The sequence below is a fragment of the Trichomycterus rosablanca genome, chromosome 12 (assembly GCF_030014385.1).
Source record: "Trichomycterus rosablanca isolate fTriRos1 chromosome 12, fTriRos1.hap1, whole genome shotgun sequence".
In the NCBI taxonomy this organism is placed as follows: Eukaryota; Metazoa; Chordata; class Actinopteri; order Siluriformes; family Trichomycteridae; genus Trichomycterus; species Trichomycterus rosablanca.
The window spans coordinates 31,304,680-31,327,070 of NC_085999.1; the positions used below are offsets into that span (position 1 = coordinate 31,304,680).

Here is a 22,391-nt window from a genome sequence, read left to right on the forward strand (position 1 = left end):
ATGCTGAGAAACAGCTTTTATCTGGATTGTTTTAACATGGTCCCAGTAGGATCTGCAAGAGCATGACATGGCATAGAAACTAAATAAATATAAATAGCTCACGACTGCTTTACTTTACCCCATTTTATGTTTATGCATTACAGCATTGAATTTCCTCCCCATTTTTATGTGTTTATTTATTTTCTTCACTTCAGTTCTAAATTTAACCAAAAAACTAAAACCTGGCAGATCCTAGAACTAGTCTGCATATTAAAATTATGCTAATGATGCTGAGGGGAAACGTGAAACCTTTTTTAAAATTTTGTGCATTTTAGACACAGCCACTGCCGTCAGAGTCAGACACTGCGAATAATGCAGTCTGCACACTGAGAGAACCGTGAACGATACTGCTAAAGTAAGACAGAGGGAGTGGAAGGCACAGATTTGTATGACATTTATGGTGTAGTAAGAATATCAGCTGTAAAAATTTGATCTATTATAAATGTCCAACAAAGCGGGAAAAATGCGTCTGCAGATTTTATGCCAGAGAATCCTGGTGTGTCTGCCATACAGGCCAGCCTTTGGTAAAGCTAGCAAAGCTCATTTCCATCCATAGTGTGTTATTTGCATTACTGGCAAATTTATTTCATGTAATTGGTGGCAGCATGGCAGTGTGTATGGGGTAGGGGTTTAAATATTTGACAAATACATCAATAACCATGCAACTATGTTATTAAACTTTAATAAATATAAAGCTACATTTAACAAGACAACTAACAAATGTATTTATAGTCAGATAATCTTATTATTTTAAATTCAGTGTTTAGCCCTAAACAAAAATAACAACAAATAAAATAGTTTATCAGTAAAGCTATTTTGACAGAATGTGGCGCTATTACAGCCTTGACAATAACCTCTATCTTAGTACACACATTTAGAAATCTTTATGCTGCCAAGAAGGTCCTGGGTTCGATCCCCAGGCGGGGCGGTCCGGGTCCTTTCTGTGCGGAGTTTGCATGTTCTCCCTGTGTCTGTGTGGGTTTCCTCCAGGAGCTCCGGTTTCCTCCCACAGTTCCAAAAACAAGCAGTCAGGTTAATTGGAGACACTGAATTGCCCTAAAGTGAATGGGAGTGTGTATGTGTGTGTGTATGTGTGTGTGTGTATGTGTGTCTGCCCTGTGATGGACTGGCATCCTGTCCAGGGTGTTACTGTGTGCCTTGCGCCCATTGAAAAGCTGGGATAGACTCCAGAATCCCCCCCTTCCTATGTCCCTAGTTGGATAAGCGGTTAAGAAAATGAATGAATGAATGTTCCAGAATCCGGGAAAGACTTTTTAATAAGACAGACGTGCTGCAGTACTGTGATCTGTAGCTTTTGTGATGCTTTGTGGTGTGAAATGCAAACACTCCCTCTGCAGCAGTAACAGCATCTTCTGTTTTACCCGATCTCACAAACTAGTTCATTTACCTGACAGACTCTTTCTTTCTTAGCTGCAGTTTTGTGTTTTGCTGAACTGGCACCTTTATTTGACACTGACAGGTACGTGTCAGCTTTGCAGGTCATGCATTCTGAACAGGCACCTTCAGAATTTTTATTTGCACTTGGGCTTTTTTTAAGAGAAGTATGAGAAGGCGGGACCTAAAGAAAAAGGTGAAATCAGTGGAAAAACACACAAAGACGCAGACTACAAAAATGAATCCTGGACATTTTTGGTGAAAAAGTGTATTGATTTCTTTAAGAACTGTACTATGTAGAATGGTGGTGTAACTTTGAGCTTTGCATTCAGGAGTCATTGATTGGTTGGTTGCACTCCTGATAAGTCTGTGTTCCCACCCAAAAAGTCCCATCAGATCCTCTGGGTTTTCATCTTGAAAGTCTAGCCCAGTGAGACTACAGTATCTGCGAAGAAATTTTTTCGTTGCTCTGGCTTGGTACACATGCCTTTGGGTTTAATCTTGATGCATCAGTTTTAGACAAGCTTATTTTAATCCATTTTACAAAAAGTAAAATAAATGGTTATGCCCAAATTCTACATGAAAAAGACATCCCCAACATCCTGTCTGTTGCTTTAGTCGTATCTGACACACTCATGTTTCACATCGCTTAAAAAGAGCCGGCTTATCTATGAGATAAATCGGTCATAAACTTCAAAGACATTTCCAATGACTCCAAAAGACACTGTCCAGATCACAGATCAAAGTGTGGATCATTTGACAGAATTTGAAATAATGTGTATTGTAAACAGGGATTGGAAAGGTTGGCAGGAAGTCATTCAGTTTATGCATGAATCAAAACGAATGCTTTTATTTCCCTACAGCACAACTGGATTATTCAGTATTAGTAAAATGTAAACTATAATATAAACTATAGATTTGTTGGAACTTGCTCAACATTTCAAGAAAATATTGTTATGTAAATTAATATTTTGTAAAATGCAGTAAAAACAAAAATCTGATTAGTTATTTAATGTAAAAACCACAAGAATTCGTTTTAATGTTTTGATTGATCAACTTGACTGGATTTTGTAAATATAAACACATTTTAAATCTGATGCCTTTAACACACATTAGTTGGGACAGGCGTAACAAACTAAGAGTAAAACGTTTATAGAATACTTAAGTTACACCATTTTGACACATTCCAAATTAAGCAGGTGAATTGGTAACAGGTAAGGGGATTAAGACTGGGTATAAAAGAAGGATCCACCAAAGAAAAGTAATGCAACATAATTTAGGTCTTTCACCATTTATTATACATAGTATTGTGAAAAGATTCATGGATTCTGTGGAAACTACAGTCCGTGTATGGCAAAGGTGAAAAGCACTGTTGAATATATGTGAATTTTGAATTCTCAGATGGCACTGCAGGCACTGCAGGAAAAACTGTTTTAACCTCTACAGCCATTGCTGAGGGGGGGAAAAAATGAAAAACTAGACATGATGACATTATGTAGGTAGGAAAGACACTCTGAACCACATGGAGACCATTTTTTGGCTGTTCATATATTTAGGGGCTGCTACAGCAAAGTATTCTGGTCCTCATACCCACATTGGCACAGTTTTCACACTGAAGGCCTTTCCTGATGCAATCCTTTTATCTGGGTTTGGGACTGGCACTGAGAGCGCACTGATAATTGCATCTCCCACTGTCTAGGTCTCAATTTGTTTCTATATTTTCTTGTAGTTTAGATCATTAATAGCACCCAAACCACATGTTTTAGTGGTAACTGATGCGCAGTGGCATTGCTTCTTTACTAACTTTATTACAACAAGTAATGTGGAAATAATATAAACAATAAATCATCAGTAACTTCAGTGCCCAGAACAAAACAGGATATGAAGCAACAAACTAAATTTTGTTGTTTTAGATTTACTTCATTATTTCCTACATTATTTCCTTTCTGAAATATCCTCCCCCTGCTCTATTGAAATAATATGACGTGTTGGTTGGTTTTCCATGTGCTGATTTTTATGTCTCATGCAGTTTAAAGTATATTAAAGTTATCATGTATATGTTTGATGGGTTTAAACAAATGATCATTTATTAACATTTTAAGTATCAATCATTAACAAGATTGACATTTTCAGCATACAGAAATGTTAATATTAAAATAATAACATTATTAAAATACCATCCTTAAAAGAGACTGAACTTTTCTCACCTTTTACCAGTGTTTTCTGCAGCCACCATCTCTTTAAGGCACAAAGCTCACTACAACAAGAATAAGACTAAAAATTATACATTATTATGCACACATTATGGAGACTGTAGGACCCAGCAAGACACACTTCCATTCTCTCTTTCTGATAATTACAAACAGCATGAAATTTCCAGAGGCATGAACGGTAATATGTATAATTTTATTCCTGCAAGAAATACAGCAATGAAATTCAGCAGTCGTAGGGAAAAATATCAGTAAGTTCCTAGCAGAGTAAAGCAGATGTTGAAGTAAAGCGGTAATGGTAATTGAGCAAGCTGTTAAATGTCCAGTATTCCAGTTTTGCTAAGTGTCATTAAATTTTAAAGTTCACAGCAGTGGTTAGATTGTGTATTTTTGGACTCATATGGTTTCTAATGTAAATTATAATTGCTACATATATAGCTGGAACTTGGATTCTTTTGCATAAAAAAATTATTAAAATGTATTTGTTGGTGATGGGTCTCTATAACAGTGATTGCAGCATGCAGGGTAATTTTTTTGCAGGGTTGGTGTCAAATGTTGCGTCGAAGTTCAGAAATGCTTGTACTGTGGTAGCTCCATGGGTAGAGCTTTGGGCTGCCAATCAAAATAGAATTAATAGAATGCCTTTATTTGTCATATATACATATACAGGTGTACAGTACTACAAAATTATTTCACATATACCAGTTTGTTTGAACGCTGGGGTCAGAGCACATGGTCAGCCATTGTACGGTGCCCCTGGAGCAGAGAAGTTTAAGGGCCTTGCTCAAGGGCCCAACACTGGCTGCATGGCAGAGCTGGAATTTGAATTCTCAACCTTTCAATTGATAGTTCAAAGCTGTACCCACTAGGCTACCACTGTCCATTTGTGGGTGTGGTATGTTGTCGGTTTGAATCCTGGCTTTGCTAAGCAGCCACTGTTGGGCCCTCACAGCTCCAGGGGTTCTGTACAATGGCTGACCCTTTGCTCTGACCCCAGCTGGGATATGTGAGAAAAGTATTTTATTGTACTGTACAAATGTGTATGTATATATGACAAATAAAGACACTCTGTATTGTAAAGACCAGGGTATTCCTGCCCTGCGTCCAGTGCTTCCTGGTGGAACCGAACCCGGCATGACCTTGACAAAGGTGAAGCAATTTAATAAAATGATGTGAGATATTGTAGTGCACATCCTTTGCACATTTAAGCTTTGTTAGCTTTTAAATCAATTGCATTGAGGTTGGAACTTTCAAGTCTTTCTAAAGCAAGAGAAAAAGTGGTGGCATTATTCATGACGCTCGCTGGAAGACTGAAAGCACAAATGTCTTCTGACAGCGTCTCTGAGTAAGCTGACATTTAAGCTCATTTCACTTCTTGCGTCTGCCTTGCATCAGTAAAAACAGTACATATGTTGTGGAAGTAAAACATAAACCCCCTGAAATTTGGAAATAAATAGTGAAGCCAGAATGGCTGTACCTGTGTAGGTCCTTTGTCCTATTACTGGAGGAAGAGTTTGACTTCCGTGTCCTGTGTGGATTGCACAATACTGCACAGCTAAAGGCACATGTTCTTTTGTTTAGATACACGTAAACATGTTGCCATAGATATGCAGAAAAGCTTAGCTCAAGAGAAGCTGACATATGCCTTTCTGAAATCTCAGCTACAGTGAATTCAGAAAGTATTCAGACCCTTTCACTGTTTTTGCACACTTTCCCCATTAATCTACACTTACTTACCCATAATGATGCACTAAAAACAGGCTTTTTTTGAAAATCAGTTCATACCCAGGGTGCATGTGTCTAATGCTCTTCACATCATATTAAATCCCACCTCGGGCGATTGGATTTGCCTTAGGCGCTCGGGTTATTATTTGAGGAACAAAGTTATCTAGCATGTGCATTACCCTTTTTTTAAATTAAATATTTTTAAATATCATTTTATTGCAGCTTAATGGGGGGGGGGGGGGGGGGTCAATAATGCTAAACTATTTAAGGTAATTAAGCTCAGAAAGACATTTCAATCAGACATGAAGACACATCTCACTCATCTCAAACCATACCATTATAGCTTCAACAGTAACATAATGCTACAATATGAGACAATTTTAAATATTACTCAATATGATAGCTATATATAGAAATACACTGATCAGCCATAACATTAAAACCACCTCCTTGTTTCTACACTCACTGTCCTTTTTATCAGCTCCACTTACCATATAAAAGCCCAGGACCACCACAGAGCAGGTATTATTTAGGGGGTGGATCATTCTCAGCACTGCAGTCACAATGACATGGTGGTGGTGTGTCAGTGTGTGTTGTGCTGGTATGAGTGGATCAGATACAGCAGCGCTGCTGGAGTTTTTAAATACTGTGTCCACTCACTGTCCACTCTGTTAGACACTCCTACATAGTTGGTCCACCTTGTAGATGTAAAGTCAGAGATGATCACTCATCTATTGCTGCTGTTTGAGTTGGTCATCTTCTAGACCTTCATCAGTGGTCACGGGACGCTGCCCATGCGGCGCTGTTGGCTGGATATTTTTGGTTGGTGGACTATTCTCAGTCCAGCAGTGACAGTGAGGTGTTTTAAAACTCCATCAGTGCTGCTGTGTCTTATCCACTCATACCAGCACAACACACACTAACACACCACCACCATGTCAGTGTCACTGCAGTGCTGAGAATCATTCACCACCCAAACAATACCTACTCTGTAAGGGTCCTGTGGGGGTCCTGACCATTAAAGATCAGCATGAAAGGGGGCTAACAAAGCATGCAGACAAATAGCCAGTGATAGCTCAGTGGTTAAGGTACTGGACTAGTAAACAGAAGGTTGCTGGTTCAAGCCCCGCCATCACCAAGTTGCCACTGTCCTTGAGCAAGGCCCTTAAACCAGAGCTCCCGGAGGAAAGCCACGCAGACACTTGGCGATCATGCAAACTCAACACAGAAAGGACCCGGACCGCTTCACCTGGGAATCGAACCCAGGACCTTCTTGCTGTGAGGCGACAGTGCTACCCACCAAGCTACCCTTTGCTAACCAAAATAAATATTTGTGCTCATTTGACATTTGCTAAACAGCACCTGGATTAACCCCAGACATTTTTAGAAAAATGTTTAATGGGCTGTTTGAGTGCAATTGGGTTTATTATGTCTATTATAGAATGAAGTATTTGATTTGCAAGTACATACACCTTTATTTCTTCCTACCTTTCTTTGACCCTTTTGCTTTTTCCTCTTCTGGCCTGTCAGTATAGGTACTCTAGTGTTTTGTCTCTCCTGTGTTCCTCCCCTTTTCCTTTTCCCTCTAAACCATGTCGGAGAGAGGCGTTTGCATATTCCCTCCTCATCCCCTTGAGTGGTATTGTTCCTGACCAAATTTAAACACTACGGCATTTAGGATCCCTGCCGAGGCTCTCTGTACTTGGGCCGGCAAAGTGCTCGCAGCCATAACTACGTGAATTGCTTTTAATTGCTCGGTGTAGCTGCATCATCTTAGTTGAGATTATGCCTGATTGATACTGGAAGGCAATTGTAAGCGTGGAGGATGGGATTAAGTGCCTATTGAAGTGACTTTAGCTTCTTTACACAACAAAGGCAAAAAGGAGAATTCTTTACCCCCTCTTTTTCATCCTAAACCCACTGCTCACCCCCTCTACCTTTCCTTTTCTTCTCCCCCCCTCCCTGGATGGAAGAGGAACACAATCTGCTGATATTATCCCTAACAAGGGCAACGTGAAGGGACAACCAGACAAGAACTGTTCCTGGCTTTAATTAGCTATATATGATCCCAATTATTTGGCTCATTCGTTAAGGCTAATTGTTTGAGCCACTCAACCTAAAGAACAAATAATTGAACCGTGTGTGCTTTAACCAAAACCACTACTGTTTATATATGTGTGTGTGTGTGTGTGTGTGTGTAATAAAATCTGATACAAGAAGCTGAAGTAGTAAAGCAGCTTTGTCGTTACAAAGTAGACATTGTGAAACGCTAATCTTGGCTTTAACTGTTTTGATGAACATTGCTACTTTTGGCTGCTAGTGAACCGTGTTTAGCGAGTAATTAGCTCAGAGTGTTATGTAGATTTGTTGTGTTGTACAAACTTTAATTATTTAGTGGCACTTTGTAATCCCTTTTCTTTCTGTTACTGTCTCTTTGAGCCAAGAGAGGCCCTGATCCTAAATAGATTTATTCACTTGTCACTGTTAAACCTTTGTGTATTAGCAGTAATGGAGAACAATTGGCTGTGATGTTGAGGGTGATAAAGGCTCTCAAAGCACTGGTCAGCAACACTCATCTGCTTGAATGGGGGGCTTAAAGGAAAACAAACTTTGTTTTGTCACAGCGTTAAACATATCGAAAGAAAGGAGATGACTACATTTGTAGCTTTCACTGGGTTGTCTTGTAGGATGATATTACAATAGTTCAAACAGGCAAGAATCAAAGTAGCATTTTTACAATGGATTGATCTTCACAAAGAACACGTCTTAATTTTAAGATCTTGATGTGCGGAGACAGCCCACAGCCCTCGTGTAACTTGGCATTAAGTAATACGTAGTTTTAATGTAATAAAGATTGTTTATTACATTACATTAAATACACCAATTTTTTTGCCATATGTAATTATAATAGCTCTTATTTATTAAACGTTATTTAAATAATATAAAGAGGTTTATTTCTTTCTAAAAGGGAGCAAATACAAAATTAGAACATTTTTTGTATTTGTATTAAATGTATTTACATTTATTCTAATCAATAACCCAAAATTTTATTGCGTCCTGTATAAATATTAAAACACAACATCACAGTCTCATATCAACATGTATTTCACTTATTAAAACAGGGTAATGTAGTGAACACAGCTGGAATGTAAGACGAGCATAAAGATCAGCAAAACCAGTTCAGTATCCAGAATTTTTCCATTTGATTGTGGTGGGTCCAGTTTGCCCAGAATCACTGGGCGCAGTGCATCACAGGGGCTTGTCCAACCTCCCCATTAGACATGGCTGGTTGGGCAGCTACATACAGACATAATCGGCTGATAGCACCTCTGGATTCCAGCAGTAGTGGGCACTAAGCATGATTATTAAAATGAATAAGAAACTAACTTTATACTCAACCATAATGCAAAATATCCACATCATATTTCAATTCATTTTCATGAACCGCTTTATCCTGCTTAGGGTTGCGGCAGGTCCGGTTTCCCTGGAAACACTGAGCTTGAGGCAGGTATATGCTGTACAGGGTACCAATCCATTGCAGGGCTTCAGCCATTCCCCCCTCAGACATAGCTGTCATGTCTGTGTAGATGCCCTGCTGGCTGATAGCACCACTGAGACTCAAACCCAGAGTGTAATAGACCACTGTGGCACCTGAGCACTTACATCCACATCATTTTGGTAAAAAAAATGACATTTAATTGCATAAAAAGCTATTTTTTCTGTTCTGATTAAAATTGCAGTGCTTTCTGTGGATTCATTTGTAAACAATAATTTGAGGTGGTAAATCGGCACTGACTAGGTGGTTGAGGGTGAGTCTCAAATCAGCAGGCTGAACTCTCACTCAGTTTAAATCAATCATCAGCTGTTGGAAATACATTTAAATGATTATGTTAACCAACAGCATTAATTGAACATTGACTTCTTTGTCAGCCGTTAAAAATTTGGCTTAAAGGGGGTCTCATTAGGGAGGGAACATACTCAGTTTGAATTGTAGAAGCTGATCAGTGCCTCCTAAATATGGAGCTTAGAGTTATAAGTGCATTTGAAGTGGCTGTGTCTCAAATTGCACACTTCTGTATTTTTATTGGTTTAGTTACACACTGTAGGATATAGCAAGCAGCTTAGCAATGCACCAACTGCTTCAGACTGAGCTTTAATATTGCTCATGTTAATAAATAGGAATTGTGAAAAAATATTAAGTTATAAAGAATGATAGAAGTATTATTCATAATCAGATCAATCAGAGCAATTATGTTTTTCCCACTTATAACTCCAGTCATTTATTGATTCATCTTCACTTTTGTTTGCCCAGGATTGCCAGGAGGCTGCTGTTGGAAACATGGCAACGGAGTGGTTGGCGATCCCATCATACCTCTGGTACATCTCTGAAATACATCCCTCGGCGAGCCGTCCTCTACGTACCAGGCAACGATGAGCGCAAGCTCAGAAAGCTGACCTCGCTGGACGTCGACTGTGCTGTGCTAGACTGCGAAGATGGCGTTGCCCTTAACCAGAAGGTACCACAGCTCTTGTTATTCTCCCACTGCACATGAAACCCAACTCATTTACAGCCCCTGTTTAGCCAGGTGCTAGTGCTTAATCACACAGCCTTAAGCTAGCTAAGCTTCATCCTTAAAACAAGCACATTTCCTTCCCATTATGTCATCATAAAGCAAGAAATGCCCCCTATCACATTCACTTGAAACAAGGTGCCCACTTCACACTGGGATATCAGCAGGACGTCAGCAGATGCAGCAGGTTAAAAGCATTCACGACCCGCCCACACAGCCTGCCAATTGGCCCCGTTTGCCTCGCCATGGAATTGTGATTGGAGCACAGGATAAAGAGAGGGGGGGAAGAAGTCACTTAACAAAGGTTTTCATTCGTGATAATAAAGATGATTGATATGGCCAGAGGCTATTCCTGATGAGGATGAGAGTGACCCCGTAAAATAGGTGAAGGGGATCAATGTTTTCTAACACTCCCTTATTTCTCTATCACCGATAAGTAGTAAAAGAAATCAAAGGAAAATGTCACAGAAGCGTGCGCTGATGCTTGAAAATAATACAAGCTTAACATTCTCACGTCTTTTGTCACCGAGTTGGCTTGGACGGGTCTTAATCCGGCCTTTGACGTGGCCCGTTCGGTGGCCTGTTTCTTTTTTTGTTTTTGTTTAGAAACAAGTATCAATATTGGGTAAAATTCTAAAGGTGCAACATTAACTTTTTAACTGACAGGCAAATGAAAATATCAAACGGCGCTGGTATGTTAGGAACACATAGATATTAAAATATGAACATGGCTAGAATCACCTTTTTGATTAAAAAGAAAAAGCAAATGCCTGAAATTCATAAGTTTGTGGACACCTGACTGCATTTTCATTTCTGGCATTTAACAGAAGCTTTTATATTACGGTTGTAGCTATTTACAGCTGTGTATAATTGAGGGGTAAGGGCCTTTGGGCCTCAGGGGCCCAACAATGGCAACTTGGTGGTGGCCAGTACCTTAACCACTTTGCTTTGACTACCCTGAGCCACTGACTGCAGCTTGTTGATTCATTCCATTCCAAATCTGTTGGCACTTAAGCAAGGCAGTGCCAAGCCACATTCTGCCAATGTTACAACAGAGTGGCTTTAAATTATAATAATCTGAGAGACTGTAAAATCAGCAGGGTTAAATATGTATAGGATTATTCTGCTAAGAAGTAATAAAATAAGGTGATGTGATAGGTAAAAAGAACATTTATGAAGGTTTAGGTTCCCTCTTAAATAGAATTAGATAGAATTATCTCTCTGCAGTCTTGTTTGAAAAAACATGCTGAATAGTAACATTTGTACTGAATGAAAAGTCTGGGAAATAATCCTGTTACTCATTGGCTTTTTGATCATTTAAATATGTCAAGGCTGTAAGCACTTACAGGCCTCACTAAAAGTCTGAGTTCAGTTTAAAAACCATATGTTAGATTTAAAGAGTCTGGTGCAGAAAGCCATGGTCCATTATTTATTTCCTAGTGCGCTGGTGTGTAATGTAAAAACGAGTCCTAGACTCAATAATAAAAAGCACCTTATACTGCACTCTCACCGCTCTTTTCACCAGGCTGGCCGCGGAAAATCCGTAGGGGTTTTCAATTCCTATGGACAGGCATTTTATTTTTCAGGTTACTAAATGACACTTTCTAGTGCTGCCCAGCTGTGCTTGTATAGGCCTGCAAAGTGAGAGTGAAAGTATACATGAATGACAGAGAAATCATGTCTCAGCAACCATTTTTTAACCTGTTGAAGGAAGAATTGATTGCAGGACCTTCTGGTGTTTCAGCCCAGCCTTAGCCAACATCAATTAAAAATACATCAATTAAAAATTTTATGATGAACATGATATGCCAAAATAAATAATAATATAACTGTGTTGTAACATCTTGGGGAAGGCCATTTTCTGTTCCAGCATGACTGGATCCTGATTCTATAAAGACATGGTTTGATAAATTTGGTGTTGAGGAACTTCAGTGGTCCGCACAGAACCCTGACCTCAACCTTGCTCAGCACCTTTGGGATCAAATGGAACATCAAGTGTAAGCAAGATCTTCACGTTCAAGATTAGTACGTGGCTTCACAAGTGGTGTTTTTTGACTAAATGGGCTCCACTACTCACAAAGACTTCAAAATGTCAGAGAAAGCTTCAGCTTCATGCCAATCAATGGGATGCTCTTAAAATGGGATGTCCAACCAGCTCTTGGCTAGGTGTCCATGTGCTTGTTTTACCATATATTGTGCATCTTTTGTTTGGGATGTTTGCCAATGACAATGAACCAAAATTCTTTGACATAGTGGTGGGATCCAAAGTCTCGGCTGTTTGTGGATTTCACTCATTTTTTTCAGCTGAGTTTTCCTCCTTTTACTTTTTCCTGTGACTTAACTGAAATACACATGCCCTCCCCACAAGTGTGTGTGAATCTGTGTGTGTGTTTTGCCCAATTAATCAGATCAATTGATTATTCAGCTTTAATAGCTATCAAGTTCTGGAAGCTTCTGGAACAGCTCTTGGTTCTTTGGGTATAGAATGGTTAACTCCAGCTCAAACAAAACTCAGTTATCCATAAACCAGCAAAAATCAGGACTGGCATGAATTTTATGAGTCTGCTGGAAAATTGTTCACACTGTCTAGAGTCAAACAAGCTTTAAATTGCCAGGGATCTTAGAGCAGTAAGTATTCTGTGGCCAGTTCCCACTTAGTTTGGTGCCAGGTAACAGATGCGAAAAGAACTGCCCAGTGATTGCTAACTGTGACCTAGGACAGCTTATGCTCCCTCGCTCAAGCACATGCACTGTATTTGTTATTGTACAAGCTGTGGACCATAGAGGACCATGTGGTTTTCTCCCTGTCCTTCCAGCTGATGGCTACACTCGCCTTGCCTTTAAGAGAATTGTTGTTCTGTTTATGTTGTTCTAGATATGCTCTATAGACAGGCGCACAGTCTGGGGCATTGCACCCGGCGGCTGTGCTGCTCGCGCGCCTCACTCCATGCTCCCCTCCTAATCCCTGCAAGTTCGAAGCTAATGAACTAACTGCTGAGCCGCCGCCATGGAGCGTGCTTCCAAACTATACTGTACTTCACACCCGATTTATTCTCCAGATGGCAAGACTACGCAGCCCTGCCAGGAGGGACCACCTCTTCCACTGGAGTGTGAAAGTGGACGGATGTTGTTTTCACATCCTATCTGATCAGCTCTGATCTTCACAAAATTCCCCAGCCCCATCATCAGAGATGGGATGTTCAGGCTAAAGTTGAATAAAGGTGTGTATCTGAAAGCACATCTTCACCCATTGCTGTGTCACTGCCTCGACCAGCTGAGGAGGATTAGTAATGGTTTAAACTGCTTACTTTCTAAATACGCTTTACTGCATAAAGAAACACAAATCAGTGTACAGAATCAGTATTTTCATTATTTTATTATCAGCATAATTATTATTATATGGTTATAATGTTAATAAATGTTTTATTTAAAAAGTGCTGACTTTCAAATACGTTAAAGATCCCAGACAGACAGGCAGGCAAAACTAACGAACACTAAAAACAGAACCTGAAATCTATCTTGATTAAACAAAACTTTTTCACTGCTACTCACCTGTTTACTTTAAATTGAACCAGATTTATATGCATTAGTTCCTGCATTTATTACTGCTAACCCTACTGCTACTGCTATTTATAACATGCTAACCCTTTAAAGGGGAACAGACATCCAGTCAAATATAATGCACATTTAATTGTCTGTGTTAACAGCTGCATAAATAAACCGTAACATTTGGCCTCAAGTGTTGATATTGTTACATGCACTTTTTATTTTTTATTTATTTATTTATTTTACCACATATTGCATTTAAATATATGCAGACATTATTAGAAAATGGATAATATTCTGTGTTTAATCATTAACTATTAAGTTTCCTCTATATCAGACTACAATTATATTTTAGTTTAGAAATTACATTATAATTGGGCAGTTGTAGCCTAGTGGTTAATGTACTGGACTAGTAATCAAAAGGTCGCTGGTTCAGGCCTCACCACTGCCAGGTTGCCACTGTTGGGCCCTTGTGCAAGGCCCTTAACGCTCAATTGCTTAGACAAAATACTGTCACTGTACTATATGTCGCTTTGAATAAAAGCATCTGCTAAATGTGGAAAATGTACAATAAATTGAAGTTTGATGATTTTAGAAAGCTTGATATTGACTTGCGTTTTGGACAAATTAAGCTAAATTATTTAGCTAAATTAAATAAATGGGGGAAATTACAGCTTAAAAACATAATATAATCCACCCTTAATTTAATAACAGTTAATAACAAAAAGAGTGTGTTAAATATGCAGAAATGTGTTTGCTGTAGTGTTTTCCAAACTGCATTGTATTTCAGTATTTATATAACCCCAAACAAGCAAGATTTCAGATTACATAAAAAACTAACACATGAAGTCCAGGTGTAATTCAGATTATTTATTTATTAATTATTTACATTTACAACAGCTTACACAAATTTGCTGAAATGCTTAAGTGGAAAATGCTTTAGGATGTTATTCTCCTGTCCACATGCATGTTTACCCTAGAATTAATTGGCAGTTTACCAGATAAGTGCTAAAGGTGAAAGCATCCCAGAGGCTAAGGTGAAACTGACAACCCAGTTGTCTGGCCGTAGGGATTTGGCCCTAATCAAAGCTACTTAGGTCTGTATACTGATCATATCTGCTGAATTCATCATGTGAACTAGGAGTTACTGCCATTAGCCCAGCATTTATTATATCCCAAATGTAACAACACAATAGTTATGAAATAATTAATGACATTGCCATGCACGTTTTGACTGGTGGTTCAAATTTTTTTTGCTACTTAGTGTGTGTGTGTGTGTGTGTGTGTGTGTATACTAAGCCTTCCGGACACAGAGCTCGCTGTCCACAATAAATGCAAACATGATGCTAGCATTAAAATGACAATGTTACTTTAACAATGACTGATTATCCCAACTTATCATGCAAAACTAATGCAGAATAAAGAAAAGTCTTCAGATTCTAATGATCGAGAGATTAAAGTGCTGCCAGTAGCCCAGTAATGATTCTGTAATGGCAAATAATTTATAAGTAATTTACCCGTTAATCACTTTCATAATGTGCTGTTAAGCACTAAAGTAATTTAAAGTAAAAATTTTAAATAAAATGTTTGAAAGTGGGCGTCACCTCACAGCAAGAAGGGCCTGGGTTTGATTCCCTGGCCGGAATCCTCGGTAGTTTGCATGTTCTCCCTGTGTCTGCATGGGTTTTCTCTGGTGAATTTGACCTTGACCATGATAAAGTGGCGGTAAATCAGACAATGAATGAATAAATATTTGAAAGTGTGTTTGCAGCACATTTCCACACTAACTGGGCTCTCGTTAGGTAACCCAGTATTTACAATAGTTTTGAGTGTCAAAAGGACCTTAGTCATCAGGTTGCCAGTGGTCAGAAAATAACTCTGCTTCTGTACTTGTTAGGTATAAGAACGAACAAGCTGTTCACTACATGGCCAAAAGTATGCTGGCACCCCTTCTAATTATTGATTTCAGGTGTTTCAGCCACATCCGTTGCTTACAGGTGCATAAAATAAACAAAATGCTTCAAACTTCCTTTCAACATTACTAAGCAAGGTTTATAAATAACTAATCTGACTAGATTAAACCCTAGCAAATGCATTTGGGAGGATTTATTACATGCACTGTTCATCCAGTGACAGTGTATTATCTCACAATTGCTTAAATGGGCCCAATTTCCCACAGACAAACTCCAAAATGTTGTGGACAACTGTTGTTCCCTTCATAATAATGCCTATGATTTTGGAATAGGCAGTCCAGTGAGCTCAGTCAGGTGTCCACATATGTTTTTGCCATATAGTGTTTACTGTATAGAGGTGTGTGTTTGTTATTGGTGTATTTAAGCCAGTGACAATTCATCTATGCATGTTTGCTCTTTGAATTGCTATGGCATGCAGTTTGTTTGTGTAGGCCTGGCTGCTTCTGTGCTAGTCCTGCTGGTGGCAGCAGATTGATATATTTAGCAATGACTGGGATTACAGTCTTTATTTAGCTTTGGTACTTACTGTACTTCTTATAGCGGATAGACAGAGCTGTTATTCTTTGTCTTATTTTTCCCATCCCTTTTTACTTATTTTTTTGTCATTTTATTCACACCCTTGCTGAATTTAAAATGCACCTTGCCAATAAGTCACCATTTGAATTTGAATAAGCAAATACTTAATATCATTTGACTGGATAAATATTGCTGTGATTAATATATGTTTTAGCTGGCAGTAATTATTTTTACCACATGCTGAAAGATGTATCATGGAAAAATTTTCCTGTGTTTTAGAAGGGTCAGATTCTTGGCTTGCATCAGCAGAGGAGATGCTAAAAATACTGTGTTTAGGTTTAGAAGTGCCCAAGCCATTATTATAACCTGGTAGGATAGTGATAAAGATAGTGATAAACTTGTTAACAGAATGCGAAATGGGCCCAAATTCTCACTGGCAAACCCCAAAATCTTGTGGAAAGCCTTACCAAAAGAGGACTACTGTTGGTCCCTACTTAATAATGCCCATGATTTTGGATTGGAAGTCCAACAAGCTCATAGTCAGGTATCCACATATTGTACTGGCATACAGTTTATATAGAAGTCTGTTTGTTAGCTGTGTATTCAAGCCAGGGACAATTCATCTCTGCTAGTTTGCAATTGAATTGCTATGATATCCAGGGAGTTTGTGTGTGTAGGTCTGGCTGCTTCTGCAAGGACGGTGGTAAACTATCCACTTTGCAGAAGAAAAATGGTCAGAAGAAAGTCTTGAATGACGGTGATCACAGGTTGGGAAAAGTTAATCATTAAAAATTGACAGTAGAACTCAAGGCTATGTTTATTATTGAAAGTAAGAACATTTCCAAACACACACACACACACACACACACACATAGAATGTACTGAGAACTCAAAGGACTAAACTGCACTAAACAGCTGTATATATAAGAACATGACTTATTAATGAGGCTAATGGATAAAGAAGGCTACAATTTGCTAGGGAGCACAAAGATTGGACACACAGAAGGTCGTGTGGTCTGAGGAGTCCAGATTCATTCTATTCCAGAACGATGAACCCACTGTAAGAAGCTTCCAGAGGCTGTGTTTGACCTGGTGTTGCTTCCATTGGTCAGGTTGAGGATCAGCAACATTGGTGGTAATAACATGGTCAGCTGACCACCCCAATGAACTGAATGACCATGTTGTCCCATTAGGGGATTTTTTTTTCTTACCTGGTAGAATGGGCAAATCTCAGGAGGACAATGCTAACATTTATCAAGCTCAAATTGTTAGAAAGTGATTCAGGGAGCCTGAGGAATCATTTAAGGAATCTTTTGACAAATTAACTGGCCACCACAAAGTCCTGACCTTAACCCTAATGAAGGTCTTTTGGGATGTTCTGGGAAGCCATAGTCTCTTCTGTTTTTAAGACAAGATCTCTGCCATAAAATGTAAGCAACTCTGGATGCTGTGATGTTGCACAAGGTTGTTAAAACATAAAAGTGGTCCAACGAATTATTAGAGTATGCAAACTTTTTTTTGCCAGGCGGTGTATGTTTGGCCAACTACAGTTTATGTCTTTATGTCTACAGTTTGTGTCAGATCAGACTTAATAATATACTATTCTAATCTTAGATTTCAGTCTTTGCTTATTTGAAAGTGTAATATTTTGGCTTCCTGTCAGTGTTTCCTTTTTAGCATAATTTATGCACCCAGCTGTTATATGATATACAGCCATAAAAAGCGCTGCCTAGATTTAGTGCTGGGTTCAAAGAACAGCTATTTTGTGTGGGGCTTTGGTGGAGGTGGAGGTGTGTTCATGTGAGATGGTTCTAGACCATGAGCACTGGTTGCTGCTGTAAGAGCTGTTGGTTGATGTTCTGCTCTGAATGGGAGGCTGAGACGAGACGGTCCTCTAGAGATCAGGCCTCTGTTACTCGAGCACAGGCTCCTCAGTGTTCACCTCACAGTACAGGCCAGGCCACGACAGCAAAGAGGTGGAACACAAATCTATCGCCCGCCAAGAAACACAAACCAGGATACCGGCCGTTTACACAGAAAGTGAAACACCAACTCAAACAAGCTTTGAAAAGTCAACCTTGCCAGAAAATACCTGCCAATCAAGATTTAAGTTGGAATTGTGTGTTTTTAATTCAAATTTAATTTATTTTACTTAACTTTTTAATGTGTATTTTTTACAACAGACAATGGTACAATGCGGTTAACTTGAGGTCTAAAGGGTTTTCAGATTACAACACAGTAGATCCAAATACCCACAGTAGTGGTGTGGCTTTAACTTAGCTTGTTAGCAACTGACTCCAATTCAGCCAGCTTGTTTATATGTGTGATTGGATTAAGTCCCCCTAAATAACTTTCAAGTTTGCCATTTAGCCATTCTAAGTCAAAGCGGAATTACTGACTGCAACTGACCATGCAAATGATGTAAACTAATACAAACGTCAACAATAAGTGAAAGAAAATCTTTGTGTAAGGTATATGAACATAAAAATAGCTGTCATATAGGGGGAATAATATTAGCTTGAAAAAATTGTGTTGCATTCAAAGCTAGCAATTGGAATTTCACAATTACCTGTACAATTAAATTCTTTACAGAGGTGTTCATTTGGGTTGAATAAGAAAAAGTACATTCTGGGAGCAACAGTTAAAGCTGCTTCACTGTAAAGACTATAAAATTTACAATTAATTACAAGTAATTAGCTGGTAGTGGGACTAGTAATTAAAAGGTGTCTTGTTCAAGCCCTGCCACTGCCAGGCCTTCACTGTTGGACTCTTTAGCAGTGTCCTTAACTCTCAATTGGGGCGGCACGGTTGCTAAGTGGGTAGCACTGTCACCTCACAGCAAGAAGGTCCTGGGTCCGGGTCCTTTCTGTGTGGAGTTTGCATGTTCTCCCCGTGTCTGTGTGGGTTTCCTCCGGGTGCTCCTGTTTCCTCACACAGTCCAAAGACATTCAAGTGAGGTGAACTGGAGATATAAAATTGTCCAAGACTGTGTTTGATATAACCTTGTGAACTGATGAATCTTGTGTAATGAGTGACTACCGTTTCTGTCATGATGTCACCAAAAGTGTAAAACATGACGTTAAAATCCTAATAAACAAACAAACAAACAAACAAACTCTCAATTGTTTGAATGGTATTTGGTCGTAATTATGAGTAACTTTGGATAAAAGGGTCTGCCTAATATTGTGAATGTAAATGGATTAATATAATAAATATTACATTCATTAATTTTTTAATTAATATTTTTTATTAATTAATATTACTTACAGCATTTTTTATTAGAAAAGCAGTACAATAATACTACTACTAATAATAATAATAATATTAACAATATTAATTAAATAATATAATTATAATAATGTAGTGATGCAGCTTCAGATTTTCTCTATATGAAACTACTAATGAGAAACCACTACTAATGAGAAAACTACTACATCACCCTACTGCTGTGTTCTCTTCACTGGCTCCCTGTAGCTGCACGCATTCAGCTTGAAACACTGATGCTCACCTACAAATCCAATCCCCAAGCTACGTTAGAGAACTTATCACACCCAGCTCTGTATCACGCAACCTCCGAGCCACTAGTCTCACTCGTCTTGATCCTCCACCCAGAACTCAGGGAAGACAAGCATCAAGGCTCTTCTCTGTACTTGCACCCAAGTAAGTGGTGGAACAAACTTCCTCTGTCTGTCCGAACATCTGAGTCTCTTGCTGTCTTCAAAAGATGATTAAAAACCATCATCACCTCTTTACTAAGCACTTAAGCTGACATGTACTTACTTACTAATGCTCTTATTCATTCTTGTGCAAAAAAAAACTTTGGTTCTATCAGGGTTTCAGCAGATTTATATTCTTGGACTGTTGTCTACTTAAACTAGAGTAAGGTGATGTTTACTATGGAAGCACTTCTGTAAGTCGCTCTGTATAAGAGCATCTGCTAAATGCCGAAAATGTAAATACTACTACTGTTACTACTACTACTACTACTGTTACTACTACTAATAATAATAATCTAGTCTGCTGAAGATAAAGCTGAGATGAGCTGTTCATCAGTTGCTGTAGATCTGTGTGATGCTCCTTGTTCACCAGACATACTATAGAGACTAACGGAGCAGCAGGAAACCTCTCTTAATGATCAGCACAATTTTTCTTAGAACTTAATTAATCCTCTCGAAGACACTGAGTACCAACATACATTTGAGCTTTAAAGTTTTTGTTTATTTAGGAGCCCTTTATCATTATGGGTAATACTAACACTACTGTGTAACTGTTGAGTGCTGTTGAGCTGTTAAACCTTCATCATTTTTAAACCAGTAAAATAAAGTCTCCATCTGAGCAGCACTGCACTGTTAGGTCTTATTTTTCTGGAACCTAAAAAATGCAGATTCTGAGAAAAGATGCACCGTCTTCAACCTTTATCATCGAATTACAGTGATACGTTTTTACTGGCAGCACCACTGACCAAGTAGGCGTGTGATAGTGGGTGGTTAAACACACATTCCTCAAGTACAAGATGAAGTGATCTCTGTGAAGTGTTACACTGTTTTTCTCTCATGTGGAACTGGGCGAAAGCAGAATGAAAGAGGATTTAAATACTGAAGCAGGCAGATATACTGTTAAAACGAGGCTGCAAATAGCAGTTATGTTACACCTCAATGCCAGTGTGAACAGTGTCCTAGATTTTTCACACCTGAGAAATACAAGCATGGCATTGTTTAATGCCTTAGTTCCTTTACAGTGGCACTGTAAATATTAAATGTTGACAGGTGCTTGAAATAAAATACAACATGTTTTACATTTACTTTTTGTTTTAGAAATAATAATTAATAAAACAAAATTGAATTGTGTTAAAACTAGCGTTTTAAGGGTTATTGTCTTCCTAAAAGACTACCTTCCAATTTAATCTTTACTCTGGCAGTGGTAGCAAAGTGGTTAAGGTTCTGTAATAATCAGAAGACTGCTTGTTCAAACACCACCATCACCAAGCTGCCACTGTTAGGCCCTTGAGCAAGGCCCTTAAAATTGGCAAGTTTTCTGTCCACCATATTTTAAGGTGAGGACTACTAACCTTACCACTTTTAACCATAGCACTTTTTTTTTTACCATTTAATAAAAGTTTACTTTAGACTCACCTACCACAGTTCTTTCTGCTACTCTATTAGAACACAGGAAGTGATGTTTGGTCATTGTTTTGTGAATAAGGATAATAATTTTATTTACCAATAACAATGAACGCTCTTTCAGTGTAACTTTTGCAGCTTATTCAGAGTAATATTGCCAGAGTGGCGTAATTAGTATTCTAATTAGTGCTGTTAAGTTTAAGATGGCAGCCTGACCAATGCACTGTGTCTACAGTTGTATGTTGGACTAAACTGAGCTTTAGCTTTGAGTATTACGTTTAGGTGGTCTTGTTTTCTTCTCCAAATCTGAGCTTCTCTATGATTGAATCCCTGATTTGTCTTGATACCTCTTGACCAGTTTGTGTGCTAAACCTTAAAAATAGCTTTGCACACATTTTTCAATGCTTTAATTTACATCATAAAGTATGTGGACACCCTTCATTATTATTGACTTTGGGTTTTTCAGCCACACCAACTGACAACAGGTTTATTAAAACTTAATAAAAGAAATGATATTTGTGTTTTTTGTATTTCTATTCCACCATGACTGGTTCCCTGTGCACAAATGTAGGTTCATAAAGACATGGTTTGTTGAGTTTGGTGTGGAGAAACTCTAGTGGCCTGCACAGAGCCCTGACCTTCTTCCCCTTTGGGATGAATTGGAAATGTATCATCACTAAATAGGCACAGATTTTCAGACACATTGCATCCTGTTGTGGAAAGCCTTTCATGAAGAGTGGAGGCTGGTGTGGCTACAAATTAAAATGTGTACTTATAGCATGATGCTACCTACCGCCAGCATATTTTAAGGTGAGGGCTACTGACTGCTGAAATTCTATTTTAATGCTCAGGTTTTTAAAGGTTAAAGTATAAAGGGCTTTATTGTCATTTCAGCATTTCTATTGGACCATGGGGCAACACAACACAAGTGACTGGGATGTCCAACAAACTCATGGTTAGTTAGTGGTGCTATAGTGTAGAATTAAAATGCACAATCCAAGGCAATCATGAAGGCACTTTATGTTTTCACATTTTGGATAATAGATACAGAATTGTATCTTTATCAAAATTTTATTCAGCTGTTTAAAACAAGCAGTGTAACAATTGCATCATTCATTTCCATATGAATGCTTGTTCAAATAAGTCATAACCTGCTGGTTATTTACTCTACAAAAGAAGCAAGACATAATATTTTATCTACACTTGAAATAAAAGAATTGTTGTTGCCAGCCTTTCCTTCAGACACCTTTCCCAGACGTAGCTGAATAATCCAGACACGGAGTTCCTTTTTTTGAC

General features: G+C 38.5%; 1 protein-coding gene across 3 annotated transcripts in view; it reads left to right on the forward strand.

The window, feature by feature from the left end:
- Window positions 1-22,391, forward strand: part of clybl (citrate lyase beta like) — a 95,868-nt gene that overhangs the window by 46,713 nt on the left and 26,764 nt on the right. For all 3 annotated transcript variants that reach the window (XR_010014147.1, XR_010014148.1, XM_063005816.1), the window contains exon 2: window positions 9,682-9,886. Coding sequence is in view for 1 of the 3 variants with exons in the window: in XM_063005816.1 (XP_062861886.1) it covers window positions 9,682-9,886 (205 nt within the window). In the remaining 2 variants the exon portion in view is untranslated. The remainder of the gene's footprint in view (window positions 1-9,681; window positions 9,887-22,391) is intronic.